This window comes from Oryctolagus cuniculus, chromosome 6 (assembly GCF_964237555.1).
Source record: "Oryctolagus cuniculus chromosome 6, mOryCun1.1, whole genome shotgun sequence".
Classification (NCBI taxonomy): domain Eukaryota; kingdom Metazoa; phylum Chordata; class Mammalia; order Lagomorpha; family Leporidae; genus Oryctolagus; species Oryctolagus cuniculus.
The window spans coordinates 123,574,754-123,589,507 of record NC_091437.1 but is presented as its reverse complement, the minus strand read 5'-3'; the positions used below and the strand labels follow the sequence as shown (position 1 = coordinate 123,589,507).

General features: G+C 47.1%; 1 protein-coding gene across 5 annotated transcripts in view; it reads right to left on the bottom strand.

Moving 5' to 3' along the window:
- Positions 1-14,754, bottom strand: part of MATN2 (matrilin 2) — a 153,597-nt gene that overhangs the window by 84,869 nt on the left and 53,974 nt on the right. For all 5 annotated transcript variants that reach the window (XM_070075336.1, XM_070075338.1, XM_070075335.1 and 2 more), the window contains exon 4: positions 3,021-3,143. In XM_070075336.1, the coding sequence (XP_069931437.1) occupies positions 3,021-3,143 (123 nt within the window). The remainder of the gene's footprint in view (positions 1-3,020; positions 3,144-14,754) is intronic.

Below are 14,754 nucleotides of genomic sequence, written 5' to 3'. Positions count from 1 at the left end.
TGTGCATCTGGTGGGTCAGTTACCTCTACCTCTACTTTCTTGCTAGCAATATGTCCTGAGATGTTGGCTGGATAGGCTGTATTTGTTTTTGTTCCAGGTGGGTATTTTAGTATAGTATTAATGTGATATCTTCAGCTAAAATCAACTTTGATGACATCTACTGGTGTCTCAGTGGTCTAGGCTGCAGGCATTGTGGAAGTGCACTATCAGCTGGGATATAACTTCTTCAGGTAGAGTGGGCTTTCTGGCACTTCTGAATATGGCCATCTGGTTGTGGATGTGAGGTTCCCATCAGTCTCCATGAGTTGTATGAGAAAGGGGCCATCTCTATGGGCCCTGGTGAGTACAGTACAGAGTGCAGTGTCTAAGGGGAGCATATGCTCATCCACACCCATGTACCCAGACGGGGCACTTGTTAGAGTTTGAAGGTTGCACAAGTGACTTTGTAGAGCCTCTTTGGTATGGCTTCTTCAGGGAGGTCTTCCCAGCTGCTTCCTGGGGCTAAGAGTGGATGAGTGGGTCTGCTTGCTGCCTTCTGGGTAGCAGGAGGCAGAGAAGAGCCACCTAACTATGTTCTGGGAGCCTCTGTAGGCCATGCCTCTTGGAGTCAGCCACTCAGGTAATTCTAGGGCCATGCAACGGTGGGCAAGGCCTCCTGGCTAGCCCATAAGACTGGCTGTTAGAGCTGCTGGGAGCAGCTGCCTGGCTGCTTCACAGGACTCCATGTGGGTAGGATCTTAGATCGCTCCATGTAACAAGGATCTGGGTAGAGGAGGGTGCAACGTGAGCCGGACTCTTTTTCAGAGCAGTGCGAGGTGTGGAACCCAGCAGCTCCCCACACAGGGCTCAGGGCATGCGAAGGTCACAGAGTTCTCCAGCAGTAAACGTCTCAGGTATCCGCAGGGTGAGTGGAGACTCCTGAGTCCCTTTAGGTTTAGGGTTGATCTCGAGAGGCAGCAGACACTGTGTGCTTAAGTCTCTTCCGTTCTTCCTTGCTTTCTCTCTCTCTCTTTCTCTTTTTCTTGCATTTATTTATTGTTACTTGAAAGTCAGAGTTACAGAGAAAGAAGGAGAGGCAGAGAGATCGTCTATCCACTGGCTCACTCCCTAAATGGCCACAAACAGCCAGCGCTGGGCCAAGCCAAAGCCAGGAGCCAGGAGCTTCATCTGAGTCTCCCATGTGGCCATTTTCTGCTGTGTTCTCAGGAGCATTAGCGGGGAGCTGGATTGGAAGTAGAGCAGCCGGGTCTCGAACTGGCACCCATTTGGGATGCCAGTGTCTCAGGCAATGGTTTAATCTGCCATGCCACAGCACCAGCCCCGAGGTCCCTTCTTCCTGAGGTCATCACACATCTGTGGCTCCAATGTCTCTGTCACATTCCCACAGCACTCTCATGTTCTGCCACCCCCTACTCTAGGGAAATGGCTGTTGCCTTCCCCTTGTTTTTGTCCTCTATTGTGAATGAAAGTGCACCAGGCACCTCTAGTCAGCTATTTTAGTGCCCGGAGAAATGTGCTTTTTATTTTTATTCCCTAGTGTCAGAATTCCTCTGGCTCAGCTAAGCCAACCCATGGCAAATGGACATCAGCAGATGCCCTGAACCTAGCTGATCACCAGAGTTCTTGAAGCAAGGGGTGGAACCACTTGTTGCTCCCAGGAAGGGTTGGGAGGAAGGAAGTGGGCAAGACAGGGGGAGATGAGTATCCTGTAGGGTGGGCCAGAGAAGCAGCTTGGGGCAGGAGGGTGCTAGAAGAGAATGGGGGTCTCAGATGTTGAGGCTGTTTGCTGAGCAGTGTGTGAGATGGCTTGTCCTGAGCTCCTCCAGTTCTTCAGTAAAGTCTACGAAACCCAGGACTGTTTAGGATTTTCGTGTTGTGGAACCACCTGAAGAAACATCAGATCTTCCAGTGGAAGATGACAGTGATTCAGCCTGTAGCCCTGGGGTCTGAAAGGAGCTGAGAACACAGGGACCGCGGGGTTCACAGACCCCAGAGAGCCTTGGGCTTCTACACGCCACAGAACTGGAGGCGATCAAGCAGATGTTACCTAATCTCGGGGAGTGGGAAAGCTTCCAGCCAACCACTCAACCCTGAAACAGAAAAGTGAGAAGAAAAATGGAAAATGTGGTTTGGCTCTATAAGTGTGATGCTAATTACAACCATTTGTGCAAACTGCTTTCCATTAATGCTTAATTGCTTAGCATGCAGTATAACAATTACCCATTGCATGAACTACCCATCACAGTCACTGAATTTTATTTGCCTGCACATGCCTTGGCCTTCCTCAAGTCTTTCTTTGGCAGCCTGGCTGTCCAAGGGTTAACAAAGTGGTTTCACTTGCAACTTAGAAGGGGAGGGGGGACACAATACTCAACATGTGGGTAATTCTGTTCTTTAAGGGACAGATAACCTTGTGCTGGCATAAATATCTGCATATTGTCTGGTCTTTGGGGCTCGGCCAAAAAAGGAGAATGTGAGTTCTAACATTTTGTGTCCCTTTGCCCTTTTTCAAGTTTAAGAGACCTATAAAGTGTGCCTCATCAAAGCAACTAGGTCCCTGCACACCTCTAAAATAGAACTTGAATAATCATTCCCAGCCAAGGTCAATAACTCATCCTAAGTCCACGCTTTGGAGAAGAGAATAAAATACAGAAGCAATTCCTCAGGGTACACTGAACAAAGACAGTGGATGAAAAGGCTCTTCAGTGGTTGCCCCTGAAGAAGCAGTTTGGAAGCAAAGGAAGCCAGCCCACACTTTCACAGAGGCTGCTTAGGAGATGATGCCTCCACCGGTCTCTCGAACTCTTCTTGATGGCCTACTGTGTGCCCGACTCTGGCCCAGTACTATGGAGGAAGAGTGAGAAGTGCGGTCAAAACAAACAAAACTTTGAACCCTTGCTTCTCTCCTCAGGGAAATGGTAACTGGGTGCAGTGAGGGGACGGAGACGCCTAACGTGAGCCCAGATACAGACATGAGAAGAGAGAGAAGAAGCCCAGAGAGATGAGCAAAGCAATCTTACTTCTGCAAGTCGTCTGATCCGAGTTGAGGATGTACCCTTGTTTGCACCTGCAGACGTACGATCCTGGGGTGTTGATGCAGAAGTGGGCGCAGTTATGTTCCAGGACGCTGCACATGTGGACGGCTGGAAGGGAACACATAGGAAGCTACGTGAATGGCTGTGCCCACTCTAACTTCATTCCACCCCACAGACATTTACTCCGAATACGCTCTGGGAAGGAGAAAGGAGAAGGCAGGGCCCAAAGAGGGGCAAACAGGAGCCCCTGTCTTCCAGGGGGGTTACACTTTAAGGCAGACAAGACAGGTGCATATAAATGCCACCAGCATTTGTGAGGGTACTTCTAAAAGTCTGCAGAAAATGGAATTAAAACAGAAGCTTATTTAATTGCAAAAAAATGAATTTATGTGTTTTTCTTTTTTTTTGTTAATTAATTTATTTAAAAGTCAGAGTTTACAGAGACAGAGAGAGAAAGAGAGAGAGAGAGAGAAAGAGATAGCCCACAATGGCCAGGGCTCGGTCAGGCCAAAGCCAAGAACCAGGAGCTTCTTCTGGGTCTCCCACATGGGTGAAGGAACTAAAGCACCTGGACCATCTTTTGCTGCTTTCCCAGGTGCATTATCAGGGAGCTGGATTGGAAGTGGAGCAGCCGGGACTGGAACCAGAGCCAATGCAGGATGCCCGCGCTGCAGACAGTGGCTTAACCCACTGTACCGTAGTGAGAGTCCTGCATAGGTTTTTCACAGTATACGTTTTTCCTTGATCTATTTGAAGACATTGTATATATATGATTTCAAAACTTTCATGCATCAAAATAAATTTATCTTTTAATTCTGTTTTCCATGAATTTCTGAAGTATCGTCATGTATAAGGGCCACAGAGGGTCAGGTCAAAAGGAAATGGCTTAGGCTGAATCATGTGAAATTGCTGTCGATTGTTTTTGGCCTACAGAAACAGATACTGCTGCTTTAATTTCATAATACCCTTTTATTGGGCAGGAGGATCAGAAAGTTTACTACCACCAAAAGGGGCATTAGCTACAAATGTGGACTTTTTAGTAGGCAGCAGTAGAGGAAAAGCTATCAGTTAAATGAGAATGTGTTAAAGACCCAACAGTTTCTCAGGATTATAAACCCCAAGAGGAATGTAATTTTTCAATATGCAAAGTATACAAAAAACTGTGGAGTCAAATATGCATTCATATGTTTCACGTTTCCAGAACCTTTATGTCTTGCTTTAAAATATTTCTGCAGGAGCAGGCATTGGACTAGTTGTTAAGATACCCACAACCCATACAGGTGTACCTGGGTTCAAGTCCCAGCTCTGGCTCTCAATTCCAGTTTCCCGCTAATGCGGGTCCTGGGAGGCTGCTGTGATGATTCAAATGATTGGGTCCCTGCCACTCACAGGAGAGACCTGGACTGCACTCCTGGCTCTCAGCTTTGGCCCCAATCCAGCACGGGTTGTTGTAGGTGTGTGGAGAAGCAACCCAGCAGATGGAAGATCTCTTTTTGTCTCTGTCCCTCTGCCTCTCAAATAAGTACATTTTAAAATTTAAATATAAATAAATAAGGTGCCAGCGCTGTGGCGTAGTGGGTAAAGCCATCGCCTACAGTGCCAGCTTCCCATATGGGCACCGGTTCAAGACCTGGCTGCTCCACTTCCAATCCAGCTCTCTGTTGTGGCCTGGGAAAGCAGCAGAAGATGGCCCAGACCCTTGGGCCCCTGTACCCCCATGTGGGAGACCCGGAGGAAGCTCCTGGCTCCTGGCTTCAGATTGGTGTAGCTCCGGCCATTGCAGCCATCTGGAGAGTGAACCAGAGGATGCGAGACTCTCTCTCTCTCTCTTCCTCTGCCTCTCTGTAACTCTGCCTTTCAAATAATAAATAAATCTTTAAATATATATATATATAAGACATTTCTGCATTTAATATTTGAAGAGTCTCAGCTTTCAAATACATCAATTCTTATATAAGTTTTCTTGGAGCTCATAAAAAAATCCCATTTTTTACATCTCAATTTATGACCTTACTCAATAAAATGCAACTTGAGCATATTTAAAATTAACAAGCATCAATATAAACAGGACAAGTTATGTAAGTGTTCTCATTAATAAAAACAATGTCTATACACAGGAAATATTTTTATGAAACTAAAATAAAAGGGGCACTCAAAAGCTAAGAGCAATCCCATTAATCCAGTATGTAGGAAAACACAGCTACTGATGAAATCCACCTTAAGTACACATCTCCACATCTAAGTAAGAAATATGGGGGTAATAAAAGAACCAGAAGAGTAAAACTGTTTTATTTCATAGCAAAATAATTTAGGATGTACTGAGTTAATAATCTGTATATATTTAAGCTTCTGTTAGGCTACAAATAGCATTAAGAAAAGTTCGTAGAATAAATCCAATCATAACTTTCAATGAAGGATGAAATAGACATCTTTATTTGTGTGTGTCTGTGTGACCCTGGGCAATGTTCTTAACTTCTTTTTATAAAATGGAGATAAAAATTGGCATCTACCTTTTAAGGACCATGTGAAAGTTAAATTAATTAAGATGACTGAGTACTTGGAGCTGTGTCTGGGACCTGGGCAATGCTCAATACCTCTTAACTATTTCAGAGCCAAGGAAAAGCAGCACGGCATTTTGTTTAATTTTATATATATAGGTCTATCCTATACATTCCTATACTGATCTTCAACTTGGATTTCACTCAGCCTTAACCACAGAGTCTGTTCATACTGATATAGGGACCATATTGCATGGAATCTAAGATGCACCCCAATTTCTGAGATGTTAAAATGTGAAGACATGCACAGTTGATTTTCATTATTTGCAGATTCCATATCTGAGAATTTGTCTACTATTGAAATCAACCAATACGCATAGCACTTCCACATTTGTTCCTGGACATGCTCAGAGCAATGAAAATTTTGTCACAATGTAGATACCAGCTGCAGTCAAACAAGGCAACACTATGCCTTCTTGTTTCAGCTCCCGTATTCTACACAGCAAATCAATGTCCCTTTAATGATCTATTTTGTGTCAGGTTTTTTTTTTTTGTTCGTTTGTTTGTTTTTTGTTTTGCATGTTAGTGCATTTGCTTGCAATTTTGCTGTTGAAATGGTCAAATGCTGTCTACTGTTCCCAAGCTCAGGAAGCTGTGAGGTGTCTTTTTGGGGAAAATACGTACAGCTAGATACGCTTCATCTAGGCGAGAGCTAGAGATGTTGGCCATGAGTTCAATGTTAACAATCAACAACACATACTAACTAAGACATCTTTAAACAGGAACACATTTAAAACAAAGTTACATGTTAATCAGCTCACAAAAACATCAGATGACCAGAATCTAGTCCTGTCTATCCACTGCTTCAGTTGTCACTAGTTCAGGGTTTGCAGTGACTTTACAGAACACAATTACCTTGAATAATGAGAACCAACTATCTCTTAGACTTATCAAATCCTTTTGATTGCCTTATCCACCAGCCATATGACTATTCATGATTATTTTATTTAACCATTTCCCCACAGGTCAACATTTGGGTGGTTTCCAAGGTTTTGCTTTCACAAGGCTGTGGTGAACCTTTTCAGCACATCTTCTTGAAGGCCCATGCAATTGCTTCTCTAGGACTGGGTCCTACTTTAAACAGAAGTCGCCTCATTGCCTTCCAAGAGGGCTCACACCAGCAATGCATGACAGTATCAGTTCTCACCTGCTCAACACTTCAGCACCCAGTCTTATCAAACGTTAAGTTTTTGACAATCTTATAAAGGGGGAAAAAAAAAACCACTGTCCCTGTTTCAATTTGAACCCTGGTAGTTTCTCTTCTTCTCCTGGACTGCTGGAGTCAAATTACCCGTGGGCACGGGGGCATTCCTGAGGCACCTGCACATGTCACTGTCTCTTCCACAATGGAGTCTAGGCCACCACTGGACAGCAGTCACCCACTGTTGGGGGAGCTCATGGGAGAGGCCTGGTACCTAGTGCCTTTTTCTGGGATCTCGATAGAGCAAGAAGACAGGAGCTGGAATGCAGAGGAAGCATTGGGCAGTAGCCAGCCCGGTGGGTGAGAAGATGGTTTTTGGAAATGGACCACTTGAGAGGGCAGCCTTACCACCTGTTACGACTTTGTACAAATTACTTAATTTTTTAAACTCCCTTTCTTCACCTGTTAAGTGAGGAAATTAAAAGAACTATGGCATAGGGGTTTGGAGTGGCACCTTGCTACTGAGGTTGATGTTGGCCATGACACATGAAAGAAACTGGAACCAGAGACAGTAAGTTTGGTGCAACAGAGAGAGCACTTGATTAGGAGCCAGACGGCTCCTCTCTACCCCTCCTAAGAAAAAGAAGGCCAGGTAACCTGTTCTTCACCTGTGGCGTAAGGACACACATGGTCTCCAGGGTCCCTCAAGACTGACAAGGCTAGTATTTATCTGTGTAGCACCTCTTTTTTTTTTCTAGAAACTTCTTTTCTTTGCTACAAATGTGTGGTAACTTTGGTCCTTATTTCTGTGAATAATACAACTCATTCCCCAAAACCTAGTTTAAGTTGCATTTCTGATATTTGCAACCAAAAAAACTCAAACATTTTTACTGTGGCAGAATAAAACATGTCTATCAGTGGAATTCCATTGGTAAGTGCTGAGGGCCCCAGGCCCTGCTCTCCTGGGTGGGCCTTCAAGGGTGGGATGATAAAGACACAGTCCCGCCGCCTCCTCCATTGCCCTGCCGGGAGCCTTCCCACTGCCTCACTTCTCAAGAGGCCTTTTGGGTTTAAACCCAGTCACGGCTTTGTCAAAGGTCGGGGGAGGGACAGCTAACTAGTCAGCGGAGGAAGCCACTGGCTGACTGGGGATCCTGAAAAGAACGATTACTGAGTGCACAGAGACTCTGATGTCATCTGGCCTCTCCACTTCACAACAGCATCTCAAAGGGGTGCAAGAGGTGTAGACTTTGCCCAGGCCGATTGAGGAAGGGAGTGTCTTAACATTATTAGTGCCTGGCTTGGGTGGGGTGGGGCTATTAGGGTAGGAACAGCCTGGCTCCAGGCGAGGCTGATAAAGCCGACACTAAGAGGTGAACTACAGGCTGGCCTGCTAGGTGACAATGAATCACCACCACGCTGGGGCCAGACCTGCTTCCTGGGTGGCAAGATGGTGAAGTTCAGGACGTGTGGGTCTGGGTCATCTTGTAGACAGGACCTCAATTCACAGCACATCTGACGGCCTCCAAGTCTCTCTGGTGGTCTCAGGGGTGGCCTGGGAATTCAACCTCAGGATTTCCCTTTGCTGTGGCTGCTGTGGAAGCCACTGATTCTGACTGTGGGTATAAAACCGCTGCTATGTTCAGGCTCATGGCCACATGGCCGGCGAGAGCCAAAGCCAAGCTCTCACCCGGGACTGTCTGGCTTCAGATCCCGATCTCTTCAGAATCGTAGGATTAAAGCTCCTGCCTTGATCTCACCTGCAGCCTGCCTGGCTCCTCCAGTCGGCAGGCCCAGCATCGCTTTTGAGTTCTGTTTACAGAAATGCCGGACTCACCAGTCACCTTTGCTACGTACAGTGATCTTGGACAAATTATTTCATCTCCTGGGTCTCACTTTCCTCTTTGTAGAATAAGAGCCTCTTCTTCACAGGTTTGTTACATAACTAAATGAGGAAACAAATAGCCCAAAACAGCTCCTGGACAGACCCAGGCATTCTCTGGCCCAAGCTGCCCCGCCGTTCCAGATGACTCTCTGAGGTCTCTGAAGTGCGCATCTCATAGAGCAAACATCCCATTGCTCCACCGGCTTGGAAGTCTCAGGCCTGGCACATGGAGGCTAAGAGCTTAGGCTCAGAATCTCTAACTCTGCTGCCTGCACTTGCTTATCCTTCCTAAGTCTCCATTTCCATTTCCAGTGTTAGGTAGGAAGCTAGAAATTAGCCTGTGTGTGAGAGAGGGGCCTATGGGCACACCTTGGAAGCAGCCCAGGATTTTACACTACAAAGTCCTACCCGGACCCCAGTAACTTCACAGGTGGTCTCAGCCTTCCTTCCGAGGATAGCCCCCATCCCCAATCCTCTCTACTCAGCACCAAATGGGTTACCTAGCCAGATAACATTAGGCGATAAAACCTCACAGTCTTCCCCCAAGGCAGACACTCTGGGGGAAGCTCCTCTGCCCATGCCAGGTGGGCTCCCCAGTCTGACAGCACCGAGCAGTGAAACCTCGGGAGGAATTTCACCCGATTCACACTCAGCGCATCCTTTGTCCTGGAAGAGGAGGAGAAGGGGAAGGAGAACTGGACCCCTTTCCCTTACAAGCCCCAGACTGACTACAGACTGCACGCTCAGCTCTCAGCTCTTTCCTGAGCCTCCCATGTGGCCTGCCAGGTTCATTCTCTCCACTAAACCAGGTAACCTTGCTTTCTCCAGTCTGGGTGACGAGGCATTCTTTCAGATTCTGTCTGGAAAGGGGCCCATCCATTCTGGCAGATGTCCTACCCCACTAAAACTTGCTACTTTGCTACCCACTCCTCTCTGTCTCACATCTGAATTTCTTTTTTTCTTTTTTTAAGATTTATTTACTTATTTGAGAGGCAGAGTTACAGACAGAGAGAGGAGGAGAGAGAGAGAGAGAGAGATCTTCCCTCCTATGGCTTACTCTCCAGATGGCTGCAACCACCAGAGCCAGACCAATCCGAACACAGGAGCCAGGAGCTTCTTGCAGGTCTCCCACATGGGTGCAGGGGCCCAAGCACTTGGGTCATTTCTACTGATTTCCCAGGCCATAGCAGAGAGCTGGATCAGAAAAGGAGCAGCTGGGACACTGAACTGGCACCCATATGGGACATCTGCACTGGTGGGTTTAACCTACTGCACCACAGCACCAGCCCCCTTATTCTTTCTTGTTCAAAGACAAGAACTTATTAAGTATTAACTAGATCAATGTATGGAAAGTACCCAGCACAGGACAAGATGAGCTGTCATTATCATCAGGGGGTAGCTCCACAGAGGCCTAAGGAGCACACGAGATCACCCAAACCCTCAGAGTTGAAGCCAGTGCTGTGGTGCAGTAGGTTAAGCCGTCACTTGCTGTACTGGCATCTGATATCTGAGCATCAGTTCAGGTCCTGGCTGTCTTGATTTTTTTTTTTTTTTTTTTTTTTTTTTTGACAGGCAGAGTGGACAGTGAGAGAGAGAGACAGAGAGAAAGGTCTTCCTTTTGCCGTTGGTTCAGCCTCCAATGGCCGCCGCGGCTGGCGCGCTGCAGCCGGCGCACCACGCTGATCCAATGGCAGGAGCCAGGTACTTATCCTGGTCTCCCATGGGGTGCAGGGCCCAAGGACTTGGGCCATCCTCCACTGCACTCCCTGGCCACAGCAGAGAGCTGGCCTGGAAGAGGGGTAACCGGGACAGAATCCGGCGCCCCGACCGGGACTAGAACCCGGTGTCCCGGCGCCACAAGGCGGAGGATTAGCCTAGTGAGCCGCGGTGCCGGCTGTCTTGATTTCTAATCCAGCTCCCTGCGAATGCACCTGGGGAGGCAGCAGAAAACTGCCCAAGTACTTGGGTCCCTGTTAGCCACTTGGGAATTCCTGGCTCCTGGCTTTGGCTTGGCCCAGACTTGGCTGTTGCAGTCATTTGGGGAGCGAACAGACAATGGAAGATCTCTCTCTCTCTCTCTCTCTCTCTCTCTCTCTCTGTGTGTGTGTGTGTGTGTGTTTGTCTCCTGCTCTCTCTCTCTCTCTCTGCCTTCCAAATCAATTAATTAAAACCACCTCAGAACTGTCACTTGCAACTTGGAAGATGCAACTTGGAAGATGTTATCTGGTCATCTGTGTACAGCTCAAAACTGAGCCCCTTTGCCAAGCCTGTGGTTCAGTGTATTTGATTGTGATCACACATGACATGGTGCACAATGAATAGGGCTCTTCAGTTTAAAGCACCTGCTCACACCTCCCCTCTCTGCTTATAAAATCCCCATTTTACAGATGAGGCAACTGAAGGAGAGGGAGCAAATGGATTCACTCTGCATTCTACAGCTGGGGTCCGCTCCTCCTCACCCTGCAAAGTTTTCCCCCGAGAGTTGTACCCACCTCAGTGAATGCCAACTGCAAAGCCTGGTTTGCCTGGCAAGGCTGGAGCATGGAGATTACCATCAGAAAATGGTTCACATTAAAAAGGAATTTATAATTCCCAACATGCCGAGGAGTGGAATGAGCCCTTCGGTCTCCTGCCTGTTTGTTCTTGCATGATGTGCTGAGCAAGGGCGCTAACCTGTAAAAAGGGAGAGGCAGGGTGGTGCTGCCTCCCCAGCTTTCCATGAGGCTCAAATGCAAAGTCCTAAGGGAAAGTGTTTAGTAAGTGTTCGTTATTGCAGTCTTTACTGCGCAGCAGATAAAGAGGCCCTGGGGCCTCCTCAACCTTTCAAGAGAGTGGATGAGTCTGCTCTGCAGAGCCCAGAGGGGCAGGGAGGGCGGCTGCACCCCACACAGCGGATGGCACACTCCCGGGGCTCCATTTCTCAGCTACACGAACAACTGGGAAAAAACCACGTTTTCTGGTTTTCTTTTCTTTGTTTTTTTTTCCTTCTCCTTTTTTTTTTTTAAAGGGATTTCTTTACTTATTTGAAAGGCAGAGTTACAGACAGAAAAGGAGGGAGAGAGAGAGAGAGAGAGAGAGAGAGAGTGAGTGAGTCTTCCATCCATTGGCTCACTCCCCAGATGGCTGCAGCCTGGCTGGGCCAGGCTGAGGCCAGGAGCCTGGAGCAGGGGCCCAAGCACTTGGGCCATCTTCCACTGTCTTCCCAGGCACATCAGCAGGGAGCAGGATTAAAAGTGGAGCAGCTGGGGTTTGAACTGGCACCCTTATTGGGATGCCAGCGCTACAGATGGCAGCTTAACCTATTACACCACAAAGCAGCACCCCACTCCCCAAGTTTCCTTAGAGCTTCCAGATTACAGCAAAGATGATGGGGCTGGGGGGCTGGCGCATCCTGATGGAACAAGGACATAAGCCTCCGCCATTACAGCTCCTTGCCTGAAAGCAAGTAAAATTCCCTTTTACCCCTTACTCCTGCCTTCTTTCAAGAGACCTGCTTAGCCTCTATCATTCCCCACCCCACCCCTTGCATTCTTTTCCAGGTTTGAAAGCCCATGAGAAATCTGAAAAACCTGTATGGAGAAATTCATCTCCAACTACTGCCCCCTCCCTCCTCTGGACCCTTAGCCCACCCTAAGATATATAAGGCCTAGCCCCCGGAAATGTATTTTTCTTGAATAAATTCATTCTGGCTGCAAGTTCATAGCCTGTCTTCTCTCTGTTCTGTGCCCCTTTCCCCTACACATCCAAACTTCCTGTTACTTCTGCAGCCTTGCTGGAGCAGGGGTGCAGTGTAGCCGCTGAGATGCTGCATGGGACACCCACGTCCCATATCAGAGTACCTGGGTTTGAGTCCCAGCTCATCCCGATTCCAGCTTCCTGCTAATGCAGTCTGGGAGGCAGTGGCCATGGCTCAAGTGGTTGGATCCCTGCTGCCCATGTGGGACACCCGGATTGAGTTCTAGCCCTGGCTTTGCAAGCATTCGGAGAGTGAACCAGCAGAGGGACTATCTCTCTATCTCTCTGCCTCTCCCATAAGTTAAATAAATAAATAAATACTTGATTGTACTGCCTTGCCATTAAGCACATGGAGAAGGTTTTTTTCATGGACAGGTTCACATTCACCCATAAGGAGGTCAGTCTTGCTGTGTAACTCCTCTGCCTAATCAGATTATCTTTCCATTTGCTGATAGATCCACAGTGCTTATAAAAGAACTCCACCATTAACATTTTCCAAAACTGTTACGGAACCAATTTCTTTTTTTAATATTTCCAGGAAAGGGGAACGTAAATTCTGCAGAAGTCATTTAAAGTCATAAACCTTAAAAATGTTTGCAGCGTGTTCTACTGATTGAAGTTTTCCAGTTGTCTTGGGCCCTGCACACCACAATAACACAGGCTCTCTGTGGCGCCAGGGAACAGCACTTCTGAACATTTTCCAAGTGACACTGAAAAGAAAAAGGTTATTTCTGCTTCATGGTATTGATTTTTTAAAATAAAACTTTGGATTCTGGAGCCAAAAAGAAGTCTGCTTTTAAAAAAAGTTTTATTTGAAAATCAAAAACATACAAGGATCTTCTATTTACCCAAATGCCCACAGCAGCCACGGCTGGGCCAGGCTGAAGCCAGGAGCCAGAACCTCCATCCAGGTCTCCCATGTGGGTGGCAGGGGCCCAACTACTTGAGGCATCACCTGCTGACTCTAGGGTGCATATAGACAGGAAGCTGAAGTTGAGAGCAGAGCTAGGACTTGAACCCAGGGACTCCAACATAGCATGCAGGTATTCTTAGGGGCAGCTTAGCCACTGTGACAAATACCTGCCTTGGAGTCTGTCTTTTGAGGTTCATTCTTGGCAAGAGGATTTGTTTTTTAAAGAGCCACCAAAGCACATCCTCCTTCTCACCCCGTGAGGCCTAACCCATGGGGCAAGGAGGCTTTGTCACATCCTGAGATCATTCTCTGAAACTTCTGCGGGACCATTTCCCCTTCCTGGGTGCTGGTGAGGAGTTTGGCTCTTAAGCTCATTCTCCACTCATACTCTAGAACAGGACCAGGCATTATCCATAGAAATCTCCTTTATTTCCCCAGCAGGGAAGCATGGTTGTTTGAGGGGACAGAAGCCTCTGGAGTGGACAAAGCTGGACCGGACACCGTTTACCAGGTCAGGTTGCAATTTTCCAGGTTCCAGGGATGATGGGGGAACCTGGGCTGGCACTCTGGGCCCCTGCCCTCCTGGAGGAAGGCACGAGAAGGCAACTGCAGGAACTGGAAACCAGGGAGGGAGCAAACTGACTTGCTGAGAAAAGTGGAGGCAGGAGCTAGGCTTGGAGGTCATTAGGGAGAGTATGGGAAGGAAGGGCAGGATGCATCTTGTGGAAAACAGGGTTCAAAATCCAGAGAGGAGGGTCCGGCTTTGTGGCGCAATGGGTTAAGCTGCCTCCTGCAATGCTGGTATCCTATACAGGCACCTATTCAAGTTTCAGCTGCTCCACTTCTGATCCAGCTCCCTGCTAATGTGCCTGGGAAAGCAGCAGAGGATGGTCCAAGTGCTTGGGCCCTTGCACTCATGTGGGAGACCTTGATGAATCTCCTGGCTTCAGCTGGGCCCATCCCTGGCCACTGTAGCCACTTGGGGAGTGAGCCAGTGAATGAAAGATCTCTCTCTCTCTCTCTCTCTCTCTCTCTCTATATATATATATATATACACACATATGTATGTGAATGAAAGATCTCTTTCTCTCTCTCTATATATATATATACACACACATATATATATACACATATATATACACATATACACATATGTGTATATGTGTATATATATATCCCCTCTCTCTGTAACTCTGCCTTTCAAATAAATAAAATTAAAACTATCAATTCTAATGCCTAGTTATCAAATATCTTTCCAATAAAGATTAGATAATTCAGAATTTTTTTTTAAAAAAGAAATTCAGAGAGAAAAGAATGCTCTTGCAGAGCATGTAGGTCAAGGACTTGAACAGGCATGGGTGGTGAGCTGCACCTGCCACCCTAAAAGGGAGAGTGACAGCTACACCTTGGGCCCCTACATGCACTGATATGCTGGACCTCTTTTTTTTCTTAAATATATATAGACCACTTCATGAATTTGTTCTCAT